At 42.4% G+C, this 19542-nt stretch overlaps 1 protein-coding gene across 34 annotated transcripts in view; it reads right to left on the bottom strand.

Moving 5' to 3' along the window:
* Nrxn3 (neurexin 3) overlaps positions 1 to 19542 on the bottom strand; it is a 1637399-nt gene that overhangs the window by 535927 nt on the left and 1081930 nt on the right. Inside the window, exon 1 of one of the 34 annotated variants that reach the window (XM_052738675.1) lies at positions 10528 to 11741. The exons of 28 other annotated variants lie outside the window; for them this stretch is intronic. In XM_052738675.1, coding sequence (XP_052594635.1) covers positions 10528 to 10771 — 244 coding nt within the window. In that variant the 5' untranslated portion in view covers positions 10772 to 11741. Of the gene's footprint in view, positions 1 to 10527; positions 11742 to 19542 lie in introns of those variants that run through there. 5 more of the 34 variants (XM_052738681.1, XM_052738671.1, XM_052738673.1 and 2 more) reach the window with 5 other exon arrangements.

The raw sequence follows: 19542 nt of genomic DNA, 5'->3' as shown, positions 1-19542 counted from the left end.
ATACTATGAGTCAAGAATAGAAGTAGATTTAAGGTGATCTAATAAAAGTGAAAACCCAGTTTAGAGATCATCTGAAATTTTCCTGTAAGCCCTGCTACAAAGATGAAGAGCTAACTCACAAAGATGGTTTTGTCAAGTCACTTAGACATCCTTAGCTCAAATTCCATCACTTTAGAGGGAAAATAACTAAAACCAGGACTAATGGGTAGTCTGCTTAAAATGGTAAATTGAAGAGAGAGCCTCTAGAAACTAGAGAAACTATATTTCCTTATAAAAAGTATTCCTGAGAGTGGGCTAAAAAAATAGGAGTTGGGTCACTAAGGAACTATCTTGTCATTTGATGACTCTTGCCTGTCTCTTGGGTCCTTGATTGAAAATATATTTGTCATTTGCCAGAGGGCTCTGAAAATATATGGGTTTGCAAAGGCTCTTTAGAAAAGACGTGACTACGATGAAATAGACTTTTGACTGTAGGGAAATGGGATCAGATGTCTCAGAACCAGGGACAAAGTCTACATTTGCATAGATACCAGACCTAAAAGTTCAGTAGGCATGAGAGACCAGAGGCTTAGTAAGTGAAAGGAATTCTGGGAATTAGTAACTGAGGCTCAGTTTCTTTTCTTACAAATTCACCATAATAATGGTACCTACTTTGAGGTAAGAGCTAAGCTAAAGTATCTGGTTAAATATTTGACACAAGGTAGGTGTGTGGTGTTGACTACTACCTGTAAAAGCATGCATAGTTCTCCCAATATACTCTGGCCCTAGAAAGATCAGAAGAAAATAGTTGAGGATTCCATCTAAGAAATCCACTTTAAGAACGTTTGACTCACAATAACAATACATAAAAAAGAATAAAATATTCCAAGTACATGTCTGGATTCAAATTTCTTGGATAGTCAGCCTGGCTCTGCCATGTATGGCCAGCCTCAGACAACTGTCACAACCATCCCCACCTTAGGGACAGTGCCTTGAAAATAGGAAAATAACAGTGCCTCCCTCATAAGAGAATCAAACTAAAAGCTTTAGAGAACTCTAACGTACACTAAATGAATGAAAAGGAAAAGTGTTACAGTATTCTAATAGTTATTAATAACTAAAGTAGGTTCATTGTCATCCTATGAAAGCAAAGTTGTCCTTTCTTGGATTTACTTAAGAAGTGTGAATTAATGAAAGGAAATACTCAGATAATACTTTGCAATAATATGGAGTTACTAGTTTGTGAAGAGGATTGGCATACACACACACACACACACACACACACACACACACACACACACACACACAATTAGGCCATGCCTCCAAAAGCTATAAGACCATCCTGTTAGCAAAGTGCCTTAAGATGCAAAATTATCCCAGTAGTTGAAATTTAACACTTTAGCCATCTTTTCTAACTTTTGTTGTTAATAACAACAGGGCTACTGAAACCAACTCCCCAAATCTAAGAGTCTCTTGCTTTGTCTGTGAATCTAATCATTTTTCAGAGCTTTGGGTTTTATTAAAGCCAGGATTTCAAAGCAGTGAGAGGCATTCTATTAGTTATCAATTATAAAGAGAAGCCCTGGAGCCTTAGCTTAGCATCATTTTTGCTCACACGACTCTGGAATTCCAGGCTAGATAATAAATGAACTGTGGTGGCATGCTTCAAATTTCTAACCAGAGTGACGTCTTTTCATCCAGAGCTGGTGAGGCAAGGTCCAGTTTGCAGAAGCTAGTTAATTCCTCTTTGCTAGCCATGACCCCTACTCAAGTGAAGTGTCCCTGGGGATGTCCACTCTACCCGTGCTCTGTTTCACGTCCCATAGGCTCTTCATAATAAGAGTTCTCTGTGCTACAATTTCAGATTCTACTAAGATGCTCTGTGCACACTGAAGTTCGGGCTGATGCTTTCTCTCTCCTTGTGTAAGTCTCTACAGATAAGCAGACCCTCCCCATCCACTCCCTCTTTCCTTTCTTTGACAGCACCGAATGACAGGAGTGAAAAGCAAATAGATGTTAAGTAAAACAGCAACGCTGTCTTGGTTTAATGCAATGCTCCATCAACCTGTTCCACTGCCTAGCAACCATGGTGGCTCACCCCTAGTTCATTTTCATTTTAATGTGCCACACAGAAAAGCAGCCTAAATATATAGCCCCAGTTCTGAAGCATATAATCTGTAAACTACAGGAACAGGCAGATCATTTCCATTAGTTTCTTGTGTAGCAAAAACCACAATTTGCACCCAAAGTGTGTAATTATATTCAAATCCAGAAAGACTGCCTCGGAAAGAGTTGAAATTCATAGTTTTGGGGAAAGTCATTCAAGAGTACACCCAGTGGTTTTAATGTGGGGGGATGAGAGGAGTATCTCAAAACAATAAAAGTGAGGGTAAAGAAAATGTGGCTGTTTAGATTCTAGGGGTTCCATATCTACACAGGTGCTAAAGAGTTGGTAAACAAAGAAGTCAGAATGGGAACTGGGGACATGTCCTTTACCAGTAACTTGTCATGACTTCTAAATATGGAGCAGTGACAGGTTCAGGAAGATGTTGCTACCTTCTTACTCTCCAGCCAGCAAGACTTAGTCAGAGTAGGAAGGTGTCTGCCAATACACAACCCCTTGAGTTACACCACTTTGTAGTGGGTAGCCACTACACCACTTTCTCACACAAGGGTCCTTAAGGAGGCAAGACCTTCAAAACAACCCTAAAAGTCTACTTCTGAACACAAAGCTAGTCAACTCTTAGAAAGACTACAGGGTGGATTTATTTTAGCATAAGGCCAGGAAAGTTCAAAGCTGGCAGAATGCACAGCTGTAGAACTTCATCTGGTTAAGGGGGAACTGCTGTACAGAAAGAGAGGTAGGAGACAAGGTTGCAATTACAGCCTTGAAGGACTGTGCATTTGACATTATCTATTGTCATCGGGAAGAAAGAGAGAGTGAACTTGAACTCATATTGTTTGGCCTCACTATTCCTGACACTGGCTGGACATCTGTGGCTGAACCCTTACTTTACACACATGGAAAACTGAGCCCTTAGATTCCTAGAGTTCCTGTGAGAGTAGACTATGTACTTTCGGGGCGGTCCATGCCTCCCCCTTCCACTGCCTCTTTTATAAGATAGCATCCCATCTTCCAGTATAAGGAGTGGATAATGTGGAATCAACCACATCCTTGGGTTCAAATGGGCTCAGGCAAGTTGACACAGTCGAGTATTTATTATCAATTGCACACTCAGACAGTTACAGATGTGTGTCAATTCACTCTTCAGAAGGCTTCAATAGCATGTGTGCTCTATTCCTGACAAAAGCTCATGATGTGTGTTTCTGTTTTTTGAGATGATGGACTATATGAGGCAGCAGAAAGATCAAAAGTTCTGTGGTTAGAATCAGGTTTGAATCTTGGTGTTATTGCCCTATTACCTGGGCCAAGTCACTTAGCCTCTCTGGGACTCAATGCTTTCAGTTGTAAAATAATACCCACTAAATTAACTTCAAGGACTTGTTTGGACTCAATGAACCCATCCACAGAAAACACCTGGAAGTATTTGACACACAGGAGGTATGCGTGACACATGGGTATGATTCAAGCAAGTCTCTCTTAAAATGTGAACAAGTAGAAATAAATGCCTTGCTCTTTATAAATTCAGTTGCTCTGTGCCCTGATGTGGCTAAACACGGCAGCATGTTTTAAATACAACACAGAACTCCTTGCTTCGTACTAATGAGATATATTGAAACAAAACCTTCATTTTTCCCTTCTCAATATGATTATGTCAAATTGGACTTCAGGCTTTCATTACAAAGCTTTGACGTTTTCTTTGTAGTGTGCTTCTTTTTACATAGTGTGCTTCTGGTGGGGAGGTGGGGGGAAACCTGGCTGATAGCTTTGGCAAAATTATTGTGACAATTAAGAAAATAGGCCTATAGCACAATGGCATACCCGTGGGACTCAGTCAGGCCTAGGACACACCAGAATGTGTCTTAAAGACACAGGAGTCTGAGAATCATTCAGTACTCATGTTCAACTGCACTGGCTGAAATTGCCTCACTCAAAACCTTCATAAGACAAGAAAGAACTGAGGCAGAAGGGGATTTTTTTTTTCCAGCTACAGAATTAAAGCATAGAAGCAATGCATGCCAGGAGGAAGAAGGGAGAGGAAAGGTTAAAAGATCAAGACACTCATGGAAAGGTTAGAAGTTCAAAAGAGCAACCATAAGCAGGCTTCCATGTTCCCAGAGATCACCCTGCAGTGTTCTTCCCTTAAGAATTCTCTCTTGATATCCAGACTGTAAAGGTTCGAGCATACTGTGTTCCTACCTGTTCTATAACCCCTGGGCCCTGAAATTTAAAAATTCAAAGGAAAAAAAGAAGGCATTAAAATAAGTTTTTTCCCTTTCCATATTTGAAGACAGTTGATCTAAAAACAGAAGTTATTTTCTACTGTAAATTAAAGGTTTGCTTGTTTGTTTTTAGTTTATTTCCCAAGACCAAACATAAGAATGTTTGAATTCTGCAAGACTTCTAAAATTTTGGAATATCCAAAAATGGGCTTAGGATATTCCTCAGAGACCTCATCATTTTTATTTCCCAAGATCTCTGAGATTCTAAATGTTTTGTCATAATTTGTTAACCCTGACTGGAACTTACCCGACATGGATTTCTACTGAAGGGGAGAGATGTAAGTCACAGTCTGATTTCTGACATGTGTTATCTCCCACTACTGTAAAAACAACAAAATACTCATGTAGGTGTTCCCATTTCCATCTTTTCCCCAAAAGTGGTTCTTCAGAGGCAAGAAGTGTTGTTATAGATGGAGAAGTAAGGAGAACTCATGGATACAATGTCTTCAACCTGCCTGCCAGCAAGCATTCAACGAGGAAGCTCAGGTTCATGGGAGAAGGTGGCACTGGCATTGCAGTATTTCTTAAGATGAGTAGCCTGTATGCAGTCATGTGCACTACGTAATGCATAACTTAACTTCTTCCGGGAAACTCTGTGCCTTTAACAAATAGGTAGTACGATCAACTACAAAATCAAGGAACATGCCCCTCAGTCAGGCAGAAAGGCTGAGACACAACACACTCAAGTCTGAAGCATGTGCCTGATTGATCCCACCCCCACCTAATACCCCACTATCCATTTGAACTCCATTAGTATTCACCACTGAGATCATCGTAAACACATGTTCTCATGAGTCTTTTAAAAGAAGCATCTGGAATGGGGGAAGAAGAACCAAGAAGAAGAGGAAGAGGAGAGGGAGAGAGGGGGAAGGGTAGGAGAGAGGGAGGGGGAAGAGTGGAAGGGTGGAAGGAAGGAAGGAAGGAAGGAAGGAAGGAAGGAAGGAAGGAAGGAAGGGAGGAAATTATTTTCCAAAAGAATTGAACACCTTGCTTCGAATTAACAGCAACTTTACAATATACAATATGGTTTCTTAGTCATTTCATTAAAGCATCATCACTGATAAAGTAGACAGGCTACAGCATTTATATTTAGAAATAAGCTTTCATATAAAAGCCAACTGGAAAAAAATAATGAAATGATACTTTTTACATTTTAAAAGTGGGCATATTTTTCTGCTGCCAAAAGAAAGTCATTTTTGTGTAGTTAATCTGGTTTTCCTTATTTAAGGACGAAAAGTAAAGAGCTAGTGGCGTGTGTGTGTGTGTGTGTGTGTGTGTGTGTGTGTGTGTGTGTCAAGGAGAGGTGTGAGCAGCTGTAGGTCTTAAGGAAGTCAATGGGGCAGGAGTCGGAGGCTGTAGCTGAGAAGGGCAACAGGTCTGGGTGAGAAAGCCTCGGGGTGTGGATTAGACTGTGCACAGAGCCTGTGTCTGCAGTCAGACGGACTTAGTCCCATGTACATCAGCATCCCGACTCCGGCCCAGCAGCTCTGCTAAGAAGGCAAACAGAGGTTTAGTAAACGGCTCTCTCTGTTTTTGCCATTTATGTAAATAGGATTTTCCTCCTGGAGGCACCATCTTCGGATTTGGTAAACTGCTGTCATTGTCACCCAGGGTTTTCTCATTTATTCTGAGTTTAACAGATTCACTGATTTCACTGAACAGTAGTACAGGGATAGTGATGACTAGCTCCCACCCTGGGCACCTTAAAATGACACTGTCTTCTCAAAATGTATATATGGAAGCCCCACTCACCAGCGAGGACCTGTAAAGTGACCATGAAAATGAAATGAAGCCATTAGGGTGGGCCTACTGTAGTCTACTGGGTCTTTAGGAGAAGGCAAACCCGGAAAACAAAATACACCAAGGATGATGTGCACACAGAAAAGTAGAGAAGGTGAGATGGGGTCGTAGTGGGAAATGGCCATCTCTAAACCACAGAGAGGGCCCACAGAAACTAAGCCTGCGGGCATGCTGACCTTCAACGTTTTGCCTTCAGAATTGTCAAAAGTAATTTCTGGTTGTTTAAACACACCAGTGCACAGTACTTTGTTATGGCAGCCATAGGAAACAGAAATGGGATGGTAGGAAGTTCATGGGTTGCCTTCAGAGAGTTATGTCTCTCCCAGGTTACCTAGGGTCCCAGAGAATACAACTTTCTGAAATCTGATAAAGTCCACACTAAACTAAAACATGAAATATGGGACCTCTGCTAGATTCAAATTTTGATATAGAGGAATAAAGTTCTTACTACAGAATTCTATGCAATAGCTGGTTGGCAAAGGGCTTTATTCTCACCCTTAAAGCTGATTGCTAGGAGTTTTTCATCTCCTCTGCCTGTGATAGACTAGCCCCCACCTCCACCCTACACAGAGGCAACAATATGAACAGTCCTGAAAAGATTTATACTATGATACTATAATCGTCCCCTAAAATCTTCCCAGAGCAGGCTAATCTCCAAACCCACCACTTACCAGTACATTTTAGAGAAGGAAAACAATGCACGCTGAGGATAGAAGAGGAGCCAATTTAATTAATTCATCACCAAGGCCAAAGACGTATAAATCTTCCCGTTTTATCTGTCAACCAACACTCTGAATTATTCAGTGTTCCTGATCTCAAGAAGGAAGGCAGAGGGAAAGTGGTTCGAAAGCAGCGGAGCGGACTCAGCTGATGAGCCCAGAAACTTTAGTCCCTGAACAGAACTTGTCTCTTGCTCGACTCCCAGCCCCGGTACCACCAGCGAGGCCAGGGCCACTTCTGCTAAGACAGTTTGGAAAAGAATAAAACCCTAGGAAGGACAAAATTAGGAAACAAATGCACTTTACCTATTTACATGCTTTCTACCACTGAACCACTGAGTGCTGTGACAGCTCTGTTGTTTAACTGTAGAAAGAGAGCATGTGAGGGAAAAAGAAACATGGAGGGATATTCAGAGCAATGAGACAGGGAAAACGTGAATTTAGTAAGGACATTTAGATTTTATGTGAAGTGGTTTGGCTTCCCATCCGGGGCCCTACCTACCTCCTTCCCTTTTTAAGACACAGAAGCAGTTGTCTTGCAACTGATCACAGGTCAACGTAGTTACTGAATCATGCCAAGCTGAATGCCACAATGTCTTATTAACTTATGTGTGCTTTGCAAACAGAACAAAGCCTGGGCCATAGAAACTGGTCTCTGTCAACTGAGTGACTATTAGGTAGAAGATCACTTGAAAGGGCATGGGGAGCCTAGGAGAACAGATTGAACAAGGAGGAAAAGGATATTAGATTCCAGTTTTAAAAGTGGTTCATTCTATCTTGAAATCCTAACCTAAGACTGTTTAGGGTACCCCAGTAGTCTTCTCTCCCTATTTCAAAAATGATCTCAGCATCACTCGGGCTGCCCTGGAATACAGACTTCAGACAAATCTATAGCATAATCAATATTTTAAAGATTACCTCCAAGCAAGGATAAGAGCATGGGTAAAAACTACCAGCTGTTTGGAGGATTTCTGTTTTTCCCACCTGTCTTAGTGAGAATCCCACTACAGGGTAGGGTTGTGGGGGAAAGGGATGGATGCTGATTAGCATGAGCCTTGAGGATTTGGGGCTTCTTGGGAAGTTAGGCAAAGCATAAAAAAAAAATAGCATTTTCAAAGATTTTTCTTGAGTCAAAGAAGGTTCTTGGATTCAAGACTCTGGTTTTATTTTTAGGCCAGCATGAAGAAAAGGGAGCATTGGCCAAACTCTCCGTAACAACTAGCCCCACTGCTTGAGTCTGTGCCTCCTATGACCTGCACCTAAAACATATTTTTAAAACAATTGCTAACCAAATCTTGGTCATGAACTAGAAGAAAGTCAGTGTATTTCAAATAAGAATGGGGGGGGGGTGTATCCCTGGAAAGCTCTGAGTAGTCCTTTGGCCCTTTTAGTAAGAGATGCTATAGGTCACAGCTGGGATGCTACTTCCCCTTGATTTCAAGCTCAAAAACATTAATTAGACACGGAAGCCACCTACTTAGTATCAATATATTCACTCTCTCAGCCCCAAATCAGTGGAATGGGACTTACTGAGAGAGGACACCCAAGAGTTGAATTCATAAGCTCTCTTATCTTAACCATGGCAGACCCTGGGGTTTGGTGCACCCTGCTGCTCTGCTGAATATGAGAGGCTTGTGAGTGGTCTCTGGCCATTTCTTTATTCTCTTCGTGTCCATCAACCTGAATCTTATCAGTTGCCGGGTAATGAGAAATCAGAATGAAAACCAGTCAAAAGAGGTTAGAGGAAACTGAAGCGCTACTCTTTGCATAGATGAGGTAGAGAAAATAAAATTCAACCTGTATAAGAATTGACCCTTTTGGAAGGGAGAGGGGTGATGATGATAGAGAAAGTGGGGTTGGAAATTAGAAATCCTTCAAGTACTCTGTTCTGCAAATTCCATCACTTATTAGTAGCTGCTTTTAACTGTTTACATCTTGAACAACTACAGCAACAACATATATATATATATATATATATATATATATATATATATATATATATATATATATATAAAGACCTTACTCGCCTCTAACCTCTAACTAATGCATAATCCTCATCTCCCTAGTGATCATTTACACTAATTAGCAAAATTTAGCTAATTATCACTCAGCGTTTCTGTGTTTAATTATGGCTATTAGTAATAGTCTGTCTGGCTTCCCTCATGTCAACCCCCACCCTAGTCTGTCTCTTTCTTAGGAGATAAGTTTCCATTTTAATGAAATTGCCTTTTTATGTGTGTGTGTGGATACAGCTCTTGTCTAGGTTTTGGGGGTTTTGTTTGTTCTGTCTTGTTTTAGAGAAAGTCTAAAACAGACTCACCCCCCCGCCCCCCAGAAGTCACAGGTTAGAAGCAAGCATTTGAGCATTCTCTCCATCCGAGCAGCCCCTTTACCAAACCTTACACACTCCGAGCTACTCGACAATTTCACCACATGTGATTTGAAAAGAGAGAAGGAACCAGCCTGTGCTGGCATTCTCTCAATGTGTTTCCACTTAAAACGACAGACAGTTTGGAGCAGGAGCTCCGGCTAGGAGGCGGTGGAAAGAATTGCTTTTCTAATGGGGTCTGCATGCCTCAAAATACAAGCCATGGCAGGGCCCCTAGAGAGGTTCATAGCACAGCTCAGTGAAAGGCTGCTCATGCATTCTCTCCGCCTTTCCCGTTCCCCTCATCATCGGAGTGGAGTGCATAGTAAACACTTCTTGGAACAATTTACTACAGCGAGCTCCTCCTCCCTTAGCTGCAGACATCAGCCTTTTAGAGGGAGCCTGTTCAGAGCTGATTGTATTTTTATGAACCACAGGTCTCTTCCTTCGATAACTATGAGGCAAAGAGGGTTGTTTGAAGCAAAATATATCGTGCATGGCTTGTGTGAACCAGCCCATTCATACTGACGTTAACTGAAAGATCATCTGCATAAATGCTGAATCAAAGTTGCTATAATTCACAGGGTAAATTAAAAACGGCCTTAGTCTCTTGTAGTGGGCGATATCAGACATGCTGTTTAGGGGATAACTACCCTCCAACGAACACACAGAAAAAAATATAAAGCTGCCCCAAATGAGTAACAACAGCCATTGGTTGTGGACTTATATTTTCTGCTGTCTTTGACTGAGTTGTTCTCCCCAGACCTTTACCACACAAGTAACTTTATAGATGTCCTGTCAACTCCAGGCTCTAGCCCCAAAGGACCTGCTATCTGCTATTTCCTCACAACTAGCCCCCCCCCCAAAAAAAAAACAAGACCAGAGAAAGGAAGGGTGAGCGCAAGGTGAATGAGTGACTTTTCAATGTGCAGCATCATTGGGACTTGTCTGACTGAGTTGCCTGCCACCAAGGGGTGGGAGAAGTAGAAGGTGGCAAAGGGTGGAGAGTGTGTTTGCAGTGCCACGAACAAGGGAGCCAAGGGGCGGAGAACCTTTTATTGGGAAGTGGGTGGCTGAGAGCAAACAGCATTTGCCAGTAGGAGAAAGTGACAGGATTTTCCCCTTATGCACATTCGAGCCTTCTCTTCGTTTTAAATTGAATTTTCCTGCTGTCCCCACCCTTGACCCTACCTGAAAGACGACTGGGTTAAGGATTTGCAATGCCCCCGTAAAAGATAAAAGAGCAGAGAGACCCACCGTGCCCTCCTCGAAGGGAAACAGGGGAGCGATAGATAGAAATAGGCACAGAGTGGTGCTTGCTGCCGTGGAAATGATGCTCGTGCTGAGAGTGAGATCCCGCAGAAGAGGAAGAAGAGGAGGAGGCTACATTAGAAGAACTCCACACAGAGCTGACGATACATCCCCAAAAGAGGGACCAGATCCCAAGCGTCCAGGCCGGCCGGCGAGGAGGGCTCCGTCTTGTGTGGATTCTCAGGTGCATGGTCAACGCACTGGACCACTACAGATGGGCAGTTTAAATCCCAGCCAGTGAGCAATAACGAAGTTCATGATGCCCGGGGGCCCATCATAGCAGGAAGAAGAGTTGTCCAATTTGGGGATGGGGGAAGCAATAAGAGCTTGCGGGGCAATGATGAATCTGTTTTAAAAAAAAAATAGAAAGAAAGAAAGAAAAAAGAAACTACAAAAAGAAGCTGAAGATTTTTAAAAAGATACGGCAAAGCCTTTTTTCCCCCTGGAGGAGGAATTTAGGATGCGAGAGTCGACCCAGGTACAGCAAACCTCCTGGAGAGCCCCGGCTTGTCACACATTTCAGGGAAGGACCAGCGACGCTTCTTCCAGCTCTCTATGTACCTCAAGTCCGATGTTTTAACTGCATACTCAGGAAAGCCACGCGGGGAAAGGTGGAAACCAAGGGGAAAAAGACAAAGCAGAAAAAAACCCAAGTAGGTTCACGCTAGTTTATCCCAACATCCAAGGAGTTTGGACATTCTTTTTTTCCTTTCTTGTTTTGACTTCCAAGAGATGCAATGCAGAACTGCCAGGCAAAAGGGGGGCTGTCGGTGGGAGAGTTCTCTCACTCACTCCCGGGAGTCTCCGTGGAAGGACTCGGAGGTTGTTAACCCTGAGTGTCCTGGATGAGCGCCATGGTGCAGCCGCTTGAGTCCTGGGTTCCCAATGGGTTGAAAAAGCAGCCAGCAGCAGCAGCAGCAGCAGCAGCCAGAGAAAGAGATCAAGAAGAACCAGAGGAAAAGAAACAGCACTGAGCTAGCCACCCAAACCAACGTGGCAGGAGATGGAAAGGAGCAAGGTGGGCTTAATTCAGAGGAGGTGGCCCCGCAGGCAGCGAAGGTGGCCAGGAGGTGCGGCGGCGCCGGCAAAGTGAGCGCAACTGGGGAGGCACAGGTGAAGTGAAGCAAGGAGTTGGGGAGCCAAATTCACAAATGGGCAAGTCATATGCAAATAGCGCACTCGGGAGAGCAAATCACTGCTGCCCGTGTGCTCTGCCGAGGGACTGGCTGGCTCGGGAGGAGGGAGGGGTGGAGCCGCCCGGAATCCTGACCCTCCCCATTCAAGTGTACGCTGGCTGGCTAGCTCCTTGCTCTTACGCACCCGCTGGCTCGCCTGAGCCGGTGCTCTCTTGCCTCACTCTCCCTCCCTCGCTCCCACCCCGCCTGGTGTGCACGCGGCAGACACACAGGCATCCACTGCTCCGGTTGCCTGGATCTCCCTTCCTGCTCCTCTCCCCCAGGATCCTTAAAACCAACTCGGAGATCAAGGTGCTGAGAAGGTTTTGGAAGGGAGATCCAGGCCACAGCACAACCCAAGTATCCCCAAGCCAAAATAAACCCAAAGTCTGCAGGCACACTGGATTGCCTGAGGTAGGCGCCCGGCTTTTCTTGCTGTGCCTAGGGCAGCCACTCTCCAGCGCGTGTCTCTGCTGAGACGGAACAGGAGAGCCAGGACACCACTGCTGGGTCAATGGATAGGTGATAGAATCCGTGTTATCTCTCTCAGAAGTAAAGGTGGTGGGTGGGGTGGGTAGCCCAGGGACTCTATAGGGTGAGGGGCTGCCAGTCTGCCCTCCGAGGTGGCTTCCACCCACCTAATACAGAACGCTCTTGGAATTCAGGACCCAGAGGGTATCGTCTTCAAGTCAAAAGACAGTAAAGTAGGCACGCAAAGGAAGGAGTGGCCGGCCTGTCCCGACTTGTTCAGAAGGTGCCGTTTCAGGCAGGTGGATTCTCCCTGGCGTTGGGCATCAGAAACTACTAGCTAAATCTTCTGGGTAGGATGTGCCAGCAGGGGTGGGGGAGTGGTGGCGGCAGGGGGTAAGAAGGGAGGGGTTTGGAAAGGGGAAGGACAGGAGTGGATGGGGTGTGCAGTTCCTGTCATGGCCATCTGTGACTCCAGAAGGGGCTGGCCCCGAGCCCTTTCAGGAAACAATGACACTATCTCTCCACTATTTCCCCTGCCTCCACTGAGTGGGAGCACATGGACACTCCAAGAGCACCTTCCCAGGCAGATCCTTTCTATCTGAGCGTTGCTAGCTCAGATAGTCACTAGCTAGCTAGTGACTCTGCCCTGAACATGCACCTTGATTCTGAGGGAGGTAGGGGCACACACACACACACACACACACACACACACACACACACACGGTTTTCTTTATTTTAAAGCAAAGATGCTCACATATAGCACCTGTAATACATTTATGTATATTTATGCTCATTCAAACTCCCTAATGAGTATGAAGACCAGAAATTAAGAATGCTTTTCATCCTTGGGACATCCCAGGGAGTTATGGAGAAAGTAGCTTCCAATAGATGATGATATCCAACCCTCAGGCTCCAACACTAACAGAATTTGTGCTAGTTACTTGAAATTCTGGTTAAAAAAAAAAAAAATCAAGGTTTCCTAAAGATCTGTCTGCCCATGCCCACAGGTACCCTGAGCTCACAGCTCCAGGGTGAGCCCAGGAAATGGCCTGCTGACAACGTATTCTCTTGCTTTGGGTAGAAGCATCCAAACACAATGTATTCATCAGCACCTTGGACTTAGGAACACTACAGCAAAGGTGGGTATGGAATAGGGGGTGCTCAAATCTCCTCCGTAAAGTGTGGCTAGTGCCTCCCTCCTCAGGAGATCAGGAGTTTTAAGTGAGAAAATATACAGTACCTCTGGCATAGGACTTGATTTAGTTCTCCCAAAGGATTCCTGTTTACACTTGGAACTTGCTCTAACTCTGTCCCAAGGCCTTAAAAGGACCTAGATGACCAGGCTTCTGATGTGTATGCCAGCTCCATCAACTAGATGTCCCCGACTTCCTTCCCTCTACTCTCTGAGACCTTCTTTATGCTGGTTGAATGTAGATATTTACCAACCCAAGCCTGTTAGGGCTTTCCTGGGCCTTCTTACGGGGGAGGTTTTTCCCACCGTTATCAGATGCATTTGCCATGTCATTTCTTTGAAGGGTCTGTCTGCCTCTCACCTGAGATTAGACACTGCCACCCCTGGTGGCCATTCTACTCCGTTGTCTGATTTGTTTCCTTTGCAGCATTGTTGGCTTGCAGGAGTTGACTCATCTGTTCATGGTCCGTATCCTTAAAAGAAAACTGGTAAGCTTTCTGACTGCAGAACCTTTGTCCTGCTCTCCGCTGCATCCTCTGTATGCAGCATATGGGTAGCAAGTAGCAGGATCTCAGTAAATGTTTGCTGAATAAATGAACCCAGTGAGCCAATTGCCGACCAAGTCTTAGAATCTGTTAGCTCTCATACTAGAAGTTTCACTGACCCATTTATCTGACTTTAGTGACATTGATTTCCCAGAGACAAGCCTTCTGGAGTTGATATGCAGAATATTTATCCATCTCACCATCTCCTTCTTTTGCAAGTTGGCACTGGATACTGAAGACTGTTTTGACTTCATCCCAAAGAAGCAAGGAAAGCCTAGATGGGCATTCCAATTAATTCTCTGCCAGGCTATAAAGGGAAAATAAACCCTTGATGCAGAATGGAATCTGCAGACACTGCTGGTGTGTTACAGCTGGAACTATTCATTCTCTGTCTCATTCTTATAACTTATTTATTTACTACTCACAAAATGTCAGAAGAAGCAGTTGTGGGTTCCAAGGAGGGAGATTGCATTTATGGGTGTTGTTGAGTGGGGAGAGGGCTAATCAGATAAGCAAGCAAGCCAAGGCTGCTTTCTGTTGCTTCTTCTACTCCAAAGAGCTAAGCCACAGTCATTCTGATAAACCACATATCCCTCTCCAATTTAATACACTATTAATTTTTCCACATGCCTCCCATCCCTCCCTCTAGTCAACACATACTTATGTATATGTCTTTTCTACCTCCCATTCTTTTCAGTCTATTGCAGTTTATATTAGGCTGACATATATTGACAATTTTATCTCTGGCTATATGTTGATATTTTCTAAATACTGCTAGAATCGCAGGAAAAACTCATCACTGATCAACACAGGTGCTCCTTCTTCCTACTGCATTCTTTCCTCTAGTGGGCCCCTTTATTTGCAACCTCAGGCACATCAAACAGAGGGAGAAGGGAGTCCACATTTAAGATAGAAGGAGAGAAAAATTGAAGATTTTATGCTCACCCCAGATTTGAAGATGCATAATTTCATAGGAATGATCCATTTTAACCTCTGATGAATATCCCCCTCATGAAACCCAGATGGACCTCTGTAGAATCTTGCATTTCTGAATGGAATGTGGTGTGTAAACCCCTGTTGTAGCTGGATCTACTGAGGCAGTAGCTGAGTTTCTCGGGGACATTAAACTCCAGAGTTTGCCATCATAGACTTCCTCTCCTGGCTCTTTTAATTTCCTTTCTCTTCTCTCACTATGGGTCAATCCAGATGGAAGGGAAGAAAATCTTTCCTCTTAATTCTTTACCTTGTTCTGTTCCTTACTTCAGCTTACAAGCAGTATAAGGAGTTGGTTGGCTTCTAAAATAAGCCCCCTACTTGTATTTAAATGTGTCAGGCGTCAGATACCTGGCGTGAAGTTACCTTGTCCATCATCTCTCATGGTGCATTTTATCTCTACACATGCCTCTTCTCAGTTGGATAGGCTCTGACGTGCCACTTCGCTGTCAGCAGGAAATACCTGTCAAGTTCGCCACTGCTGGCACATCTAATGTGATCTCAGACTTCAAAAGACCAGAGAGCATGGGCACAGCCTGTTTCTGTGAGACCCAAGCCATTATTAGGTGAAGACCCACTTTTTCCAAAAATAAACCGTAGAAATCCTTGCTTGCTGTCTCTACACAGCTCCAACAGGCAGTTCAGGAGGAGAAAACACAAACATCACCCTCTCCCAACTGAACTCTGATAATGTATAGTGAAATAAAAGTCCAGAAGAAATACAGGTGACTGTTAACATGGCTATAAATATATCTGAGGGTTCTTCTAGTGACACCATAAAGCAGTTGAACATTGTTTTATTATATATCAGGAGATTTATTTATAGCCACATAATTCACTCATCCATTCATTTATTTAAGAAAGCCATCCAGGAGGAAAAAAAGCTAATTTTGAGTATGTTTCCCTTTGGGGAGTATAAAAGAGAAAGCTTTTTCTTTTAAATATCATTCCTAAATGAATTTGACTGAAATGAAAAGGACAGGAGCTCTTTGTATAAATGTGTAGCTTGGAGGATGCTCAGACTGCTCTGGTATTTTTTACCTATTATTATTGAGAATATACCTTTCATTGTTGAGAATTTGATATACGAATAGAATATGTTTTGTCTATGACCATACCACTCTGAGCATGCCTGATCTCCTCTGCCTGTTTCTTTAAGGCATCCTCCTTATGAACATCATCATTCCCCTGTCCTCCTTGTGGCTGCAGGAGGAATATCAGGCTTTTAAATGTTGAGCAAAACCTCTGTTACATTTTCCAAATCTTTTGAGTTTGATCAATGGGGTTGGGAAATTTATAGCATTCAAATTTTTATAAATATCTTCAAGGAAAAGCATGAAAAGTCCCTTAGCTAATTCCCCTTGAAATCCAAATAAAATAATAATAATTTATTAAATAGTTATTATGGTTATGATTATTATTTACTTTAACACAAAGCCATGGCCTAGTTCTTCCTATCGAGATCTGTCATAAATATGTGTTAGTCTAAACTGCTGCTCGCTATCACTGATCCAAACTTCTCATCCTCATCACCGTGAAAATCTCTATCCAGTTTTGAGGAATTAAATAAAATGAATTATTGTTAGATAAAAACAGAATACTTTTTGTGTAGTGCTAGAACCTTGAATGTGCTAAACAAGCACTCTACCCCTGAGCAGCAGCCTCCAACCCGAAACAGTCATTCAGTTGCATGTCTATAGGATATATTACCCAATCAAAGGGTTAGAAGGCATCTTGAGATTTCATACACCTTTGGAAACCTAAACTCAAATCCTAATTATTAGCTGCTGTGTAAGTTTTGAGACAATCTTTGGCCAGTTTCTGCTTTAGCTTTTCTGTTTTAAAATGAGAATCCTCATATAAACTATCTGTAGAGTCAAACAGCTAATGCATGTGAAGTATTTATCATCAGAGCCTGACATACAGAAAATGATCAGTGTCAATAATAATGATGACCATAATAATTCTATTATTAGCCTCCTTTTCTCCAGGAGACTCTGTAGAAGTTATCCCTGCAGCTAGCACTCCCTTGCTATTCATTATAGATCTTCTAGGGAGCAACCTCAGCAACCCCAAAACACAGGTGGAAATTCTTTCCAGGTACTTCCAGTATGCTGACTTGTCCATGTACACTTTTGGTAGAAAAGACTCCATCACATCCTTCTTACATCTGTCTTTCAAGTCAGCTCTAAACTAATAAAGCGTATAGTCTGTCCCAGAACTGGATAATACCAGCTATTGATGCCCAGTATTGTTTTGTAATTATTTTCTATGGCTGGATGGGCACTTACAGGAACTCAGTTGGCCTTGGGATCTGCAAAGACTCTTCTGGTCCTTTTCTTTCATTTTCTCACTGTCTTCTCTCAAATGTATAATAAGTTCTAATTAATTGCCCTTCTCCCTGAAAGGCACACTTTCCTAATGCTTATTAATTTCCATTGACTCCATGAAGAATTTCATTATCATTTAATAGTCTTTTTTAAAATGTTGATGAGTCAACCTCTGAACTAGGGTTCTACTCAGTATAGAAAGAAGCCACAGCCCTTGTCTATCACTGTGGGGCATCCATTTCTTTACTCTGTGAATGTTAGATTTATGCCTACTAGGACAAGATGCTGAGTAAAATCCAAAAGACCCAGTGAGGAAGAGCGTTCAGGGCTTAGGAAGCAAGTGCTACAAAAGGTTAAAACCTAGGGAACTCCATACCATACCATATACCCCACATCAAGGGAGAGATTAAAGGTATAAATCAGGTACACACACTAGATAATGGAGTTAATCTACCCTATGGAGAAAAAGAAGACCCTGGAGGGATTCCCAAACAAGATAACATGTGAATGAAAAATCGGGAGACTGATGTTCACATCCCATGCATTCCTGTTTGAAGCTGAGCAACTTTGAACTCTCTGAACTTGCTTCCTCAACAGGAGAATAATTAATAATTAATATCAGAGGACATTGTAGGATCCAAAGAAAACATATATTCAAAGAGGTAATTGTACATGAATGTTCACTATATGAGTTTTACCTAGACTGTGTAGAAATTGGAAAGAGGAATCTAGATTAAAGAAGTTACTAATGTAGGGTATAATCATCTACCTACAGCTTCCCAGAGGCAAACCTCCCTGGATGTTAAATTGTCAATGCCTGAGAAATTCAGGAAGGAGTCAACATTTTCATTCTTTGAACAAGAAAAGTATGCCATAGGATAATGAAAGACAAGAAAGGGGAAGAGAAAGGGGAGAACAGGTGGAGAAAGTGCAAAAAACATGTAGGAACCACACAGGAAACACACACATCCAGTCTCATTTTTATTTCTAATGCCCATGTTCCTGCACTAAGATGTTATGAAAATTCTATAATGAGTCAAAAGAGTCATACTATTACTTACCCACCTTACTTTTGTTGATTTATTCTGTTATTTTTCATTTATTTGTAGAAATATCCTTGTTCAAGCATTCTACTCACTCTCTGTGAAGAGTATTCTGTGAAGAATACATAAACTAAGAGAGGCAGTGATCTAAAATAAACAATCAACAAAGTTTTTTTTTTTTAATTTTCTAAAAACAATCTCAGTGGTCGAAAGCCTGCCTCTCACAGATGACTCCTTAGGTTCAAATCCAAGAATTATCAAAACAAACAAACAAAACATACACACACACACACACACACACACACACACACACACGCACACACACACACACACAGAGAGAGAGAGAGAGAGAGAGAGACAGAGACAGAGACAGAGACAGAGACAGAGACAGAGAGACAGACAGAAACAGACAGTTAAATGGTATGTGTCTAGTGATTTAATCACATTAAATCCATATAACGGAGAAATCTTGAAGGTTCCTGGCATGAACAAACTCCTAACGGAGGAACAGTGCTATCTGAACAGTACTTTGGGAATGTTTGCATGATGGGTAATAAGGGCATGGCTCAGTGACAATGAGGGTTAGCACATCTCAGAGCTGTTGGGGAAGTTGGTGGCTGGGTACTGAAATGAAAGTTTATATCAGAGATAGAACAGGCTATTCTGAAAATAGGTGCGACAGCACTGATATACTACTTCAATATCAACGATATCTATGTTTTCAGATCTACCACTTCCATTCTGAATAGGCAGAGTTACCTGGCCTTTTCTATCATCCCACAGCACTGCTGTGTTAACACTTGTCACATCCTGTTGTTATCAGTTTATAGCTTAGTACCCTATGTGATTCATAGAAACATTATGAATTAAACATAATGGTTTGACCTTAGAGGCAGATTGTTTAAGTTCTAGGGTCAGGCAACATAAGTACATGTTCTTTTTCCTTCTTTTTTAAACTGTTACCTTGAATAAATTACTTAGCCTTGGAAAAATCACTGTTCTTACAGATGAATATCAGATAATAATATCCCTGATCTCAAACTTAAGACAATCCGAAACCTAATGGGAAATAGTCAGTAGATATTTCTCAAAAAAAAAAAAAAAGAGAGAGATATACTTTAAGATATCATCTTTTATATACATGTTTGTCAGGAGAAGGGTGGACTCTAAAACATAGAAACATTCATTCTTTCTTTTTTTTTTTTTATTTTC

Source organism: Peromyscus californicus, unplaced genomic scaffold (assembly GCF_007827085.1).
Source record: "Peromyscus californicus insignis strain IS unplaced genomic scaffold, ASM782708v3 Scaffold_15__1_contigs__length_86483966, whole genome shotgun sequence".
Classification (NCBI taxonomy): domain Eukaryota; kingdom Metazoa; phylum Chordata; class Mammalia; order Rodentia; family Cricetidae; genus Peromyscus; species Peromyscus californicus.
Note: the sequence above shows the minus strand (reverse complement) of the source record. Positions and strands in the feature narration are given on the sequence as shown.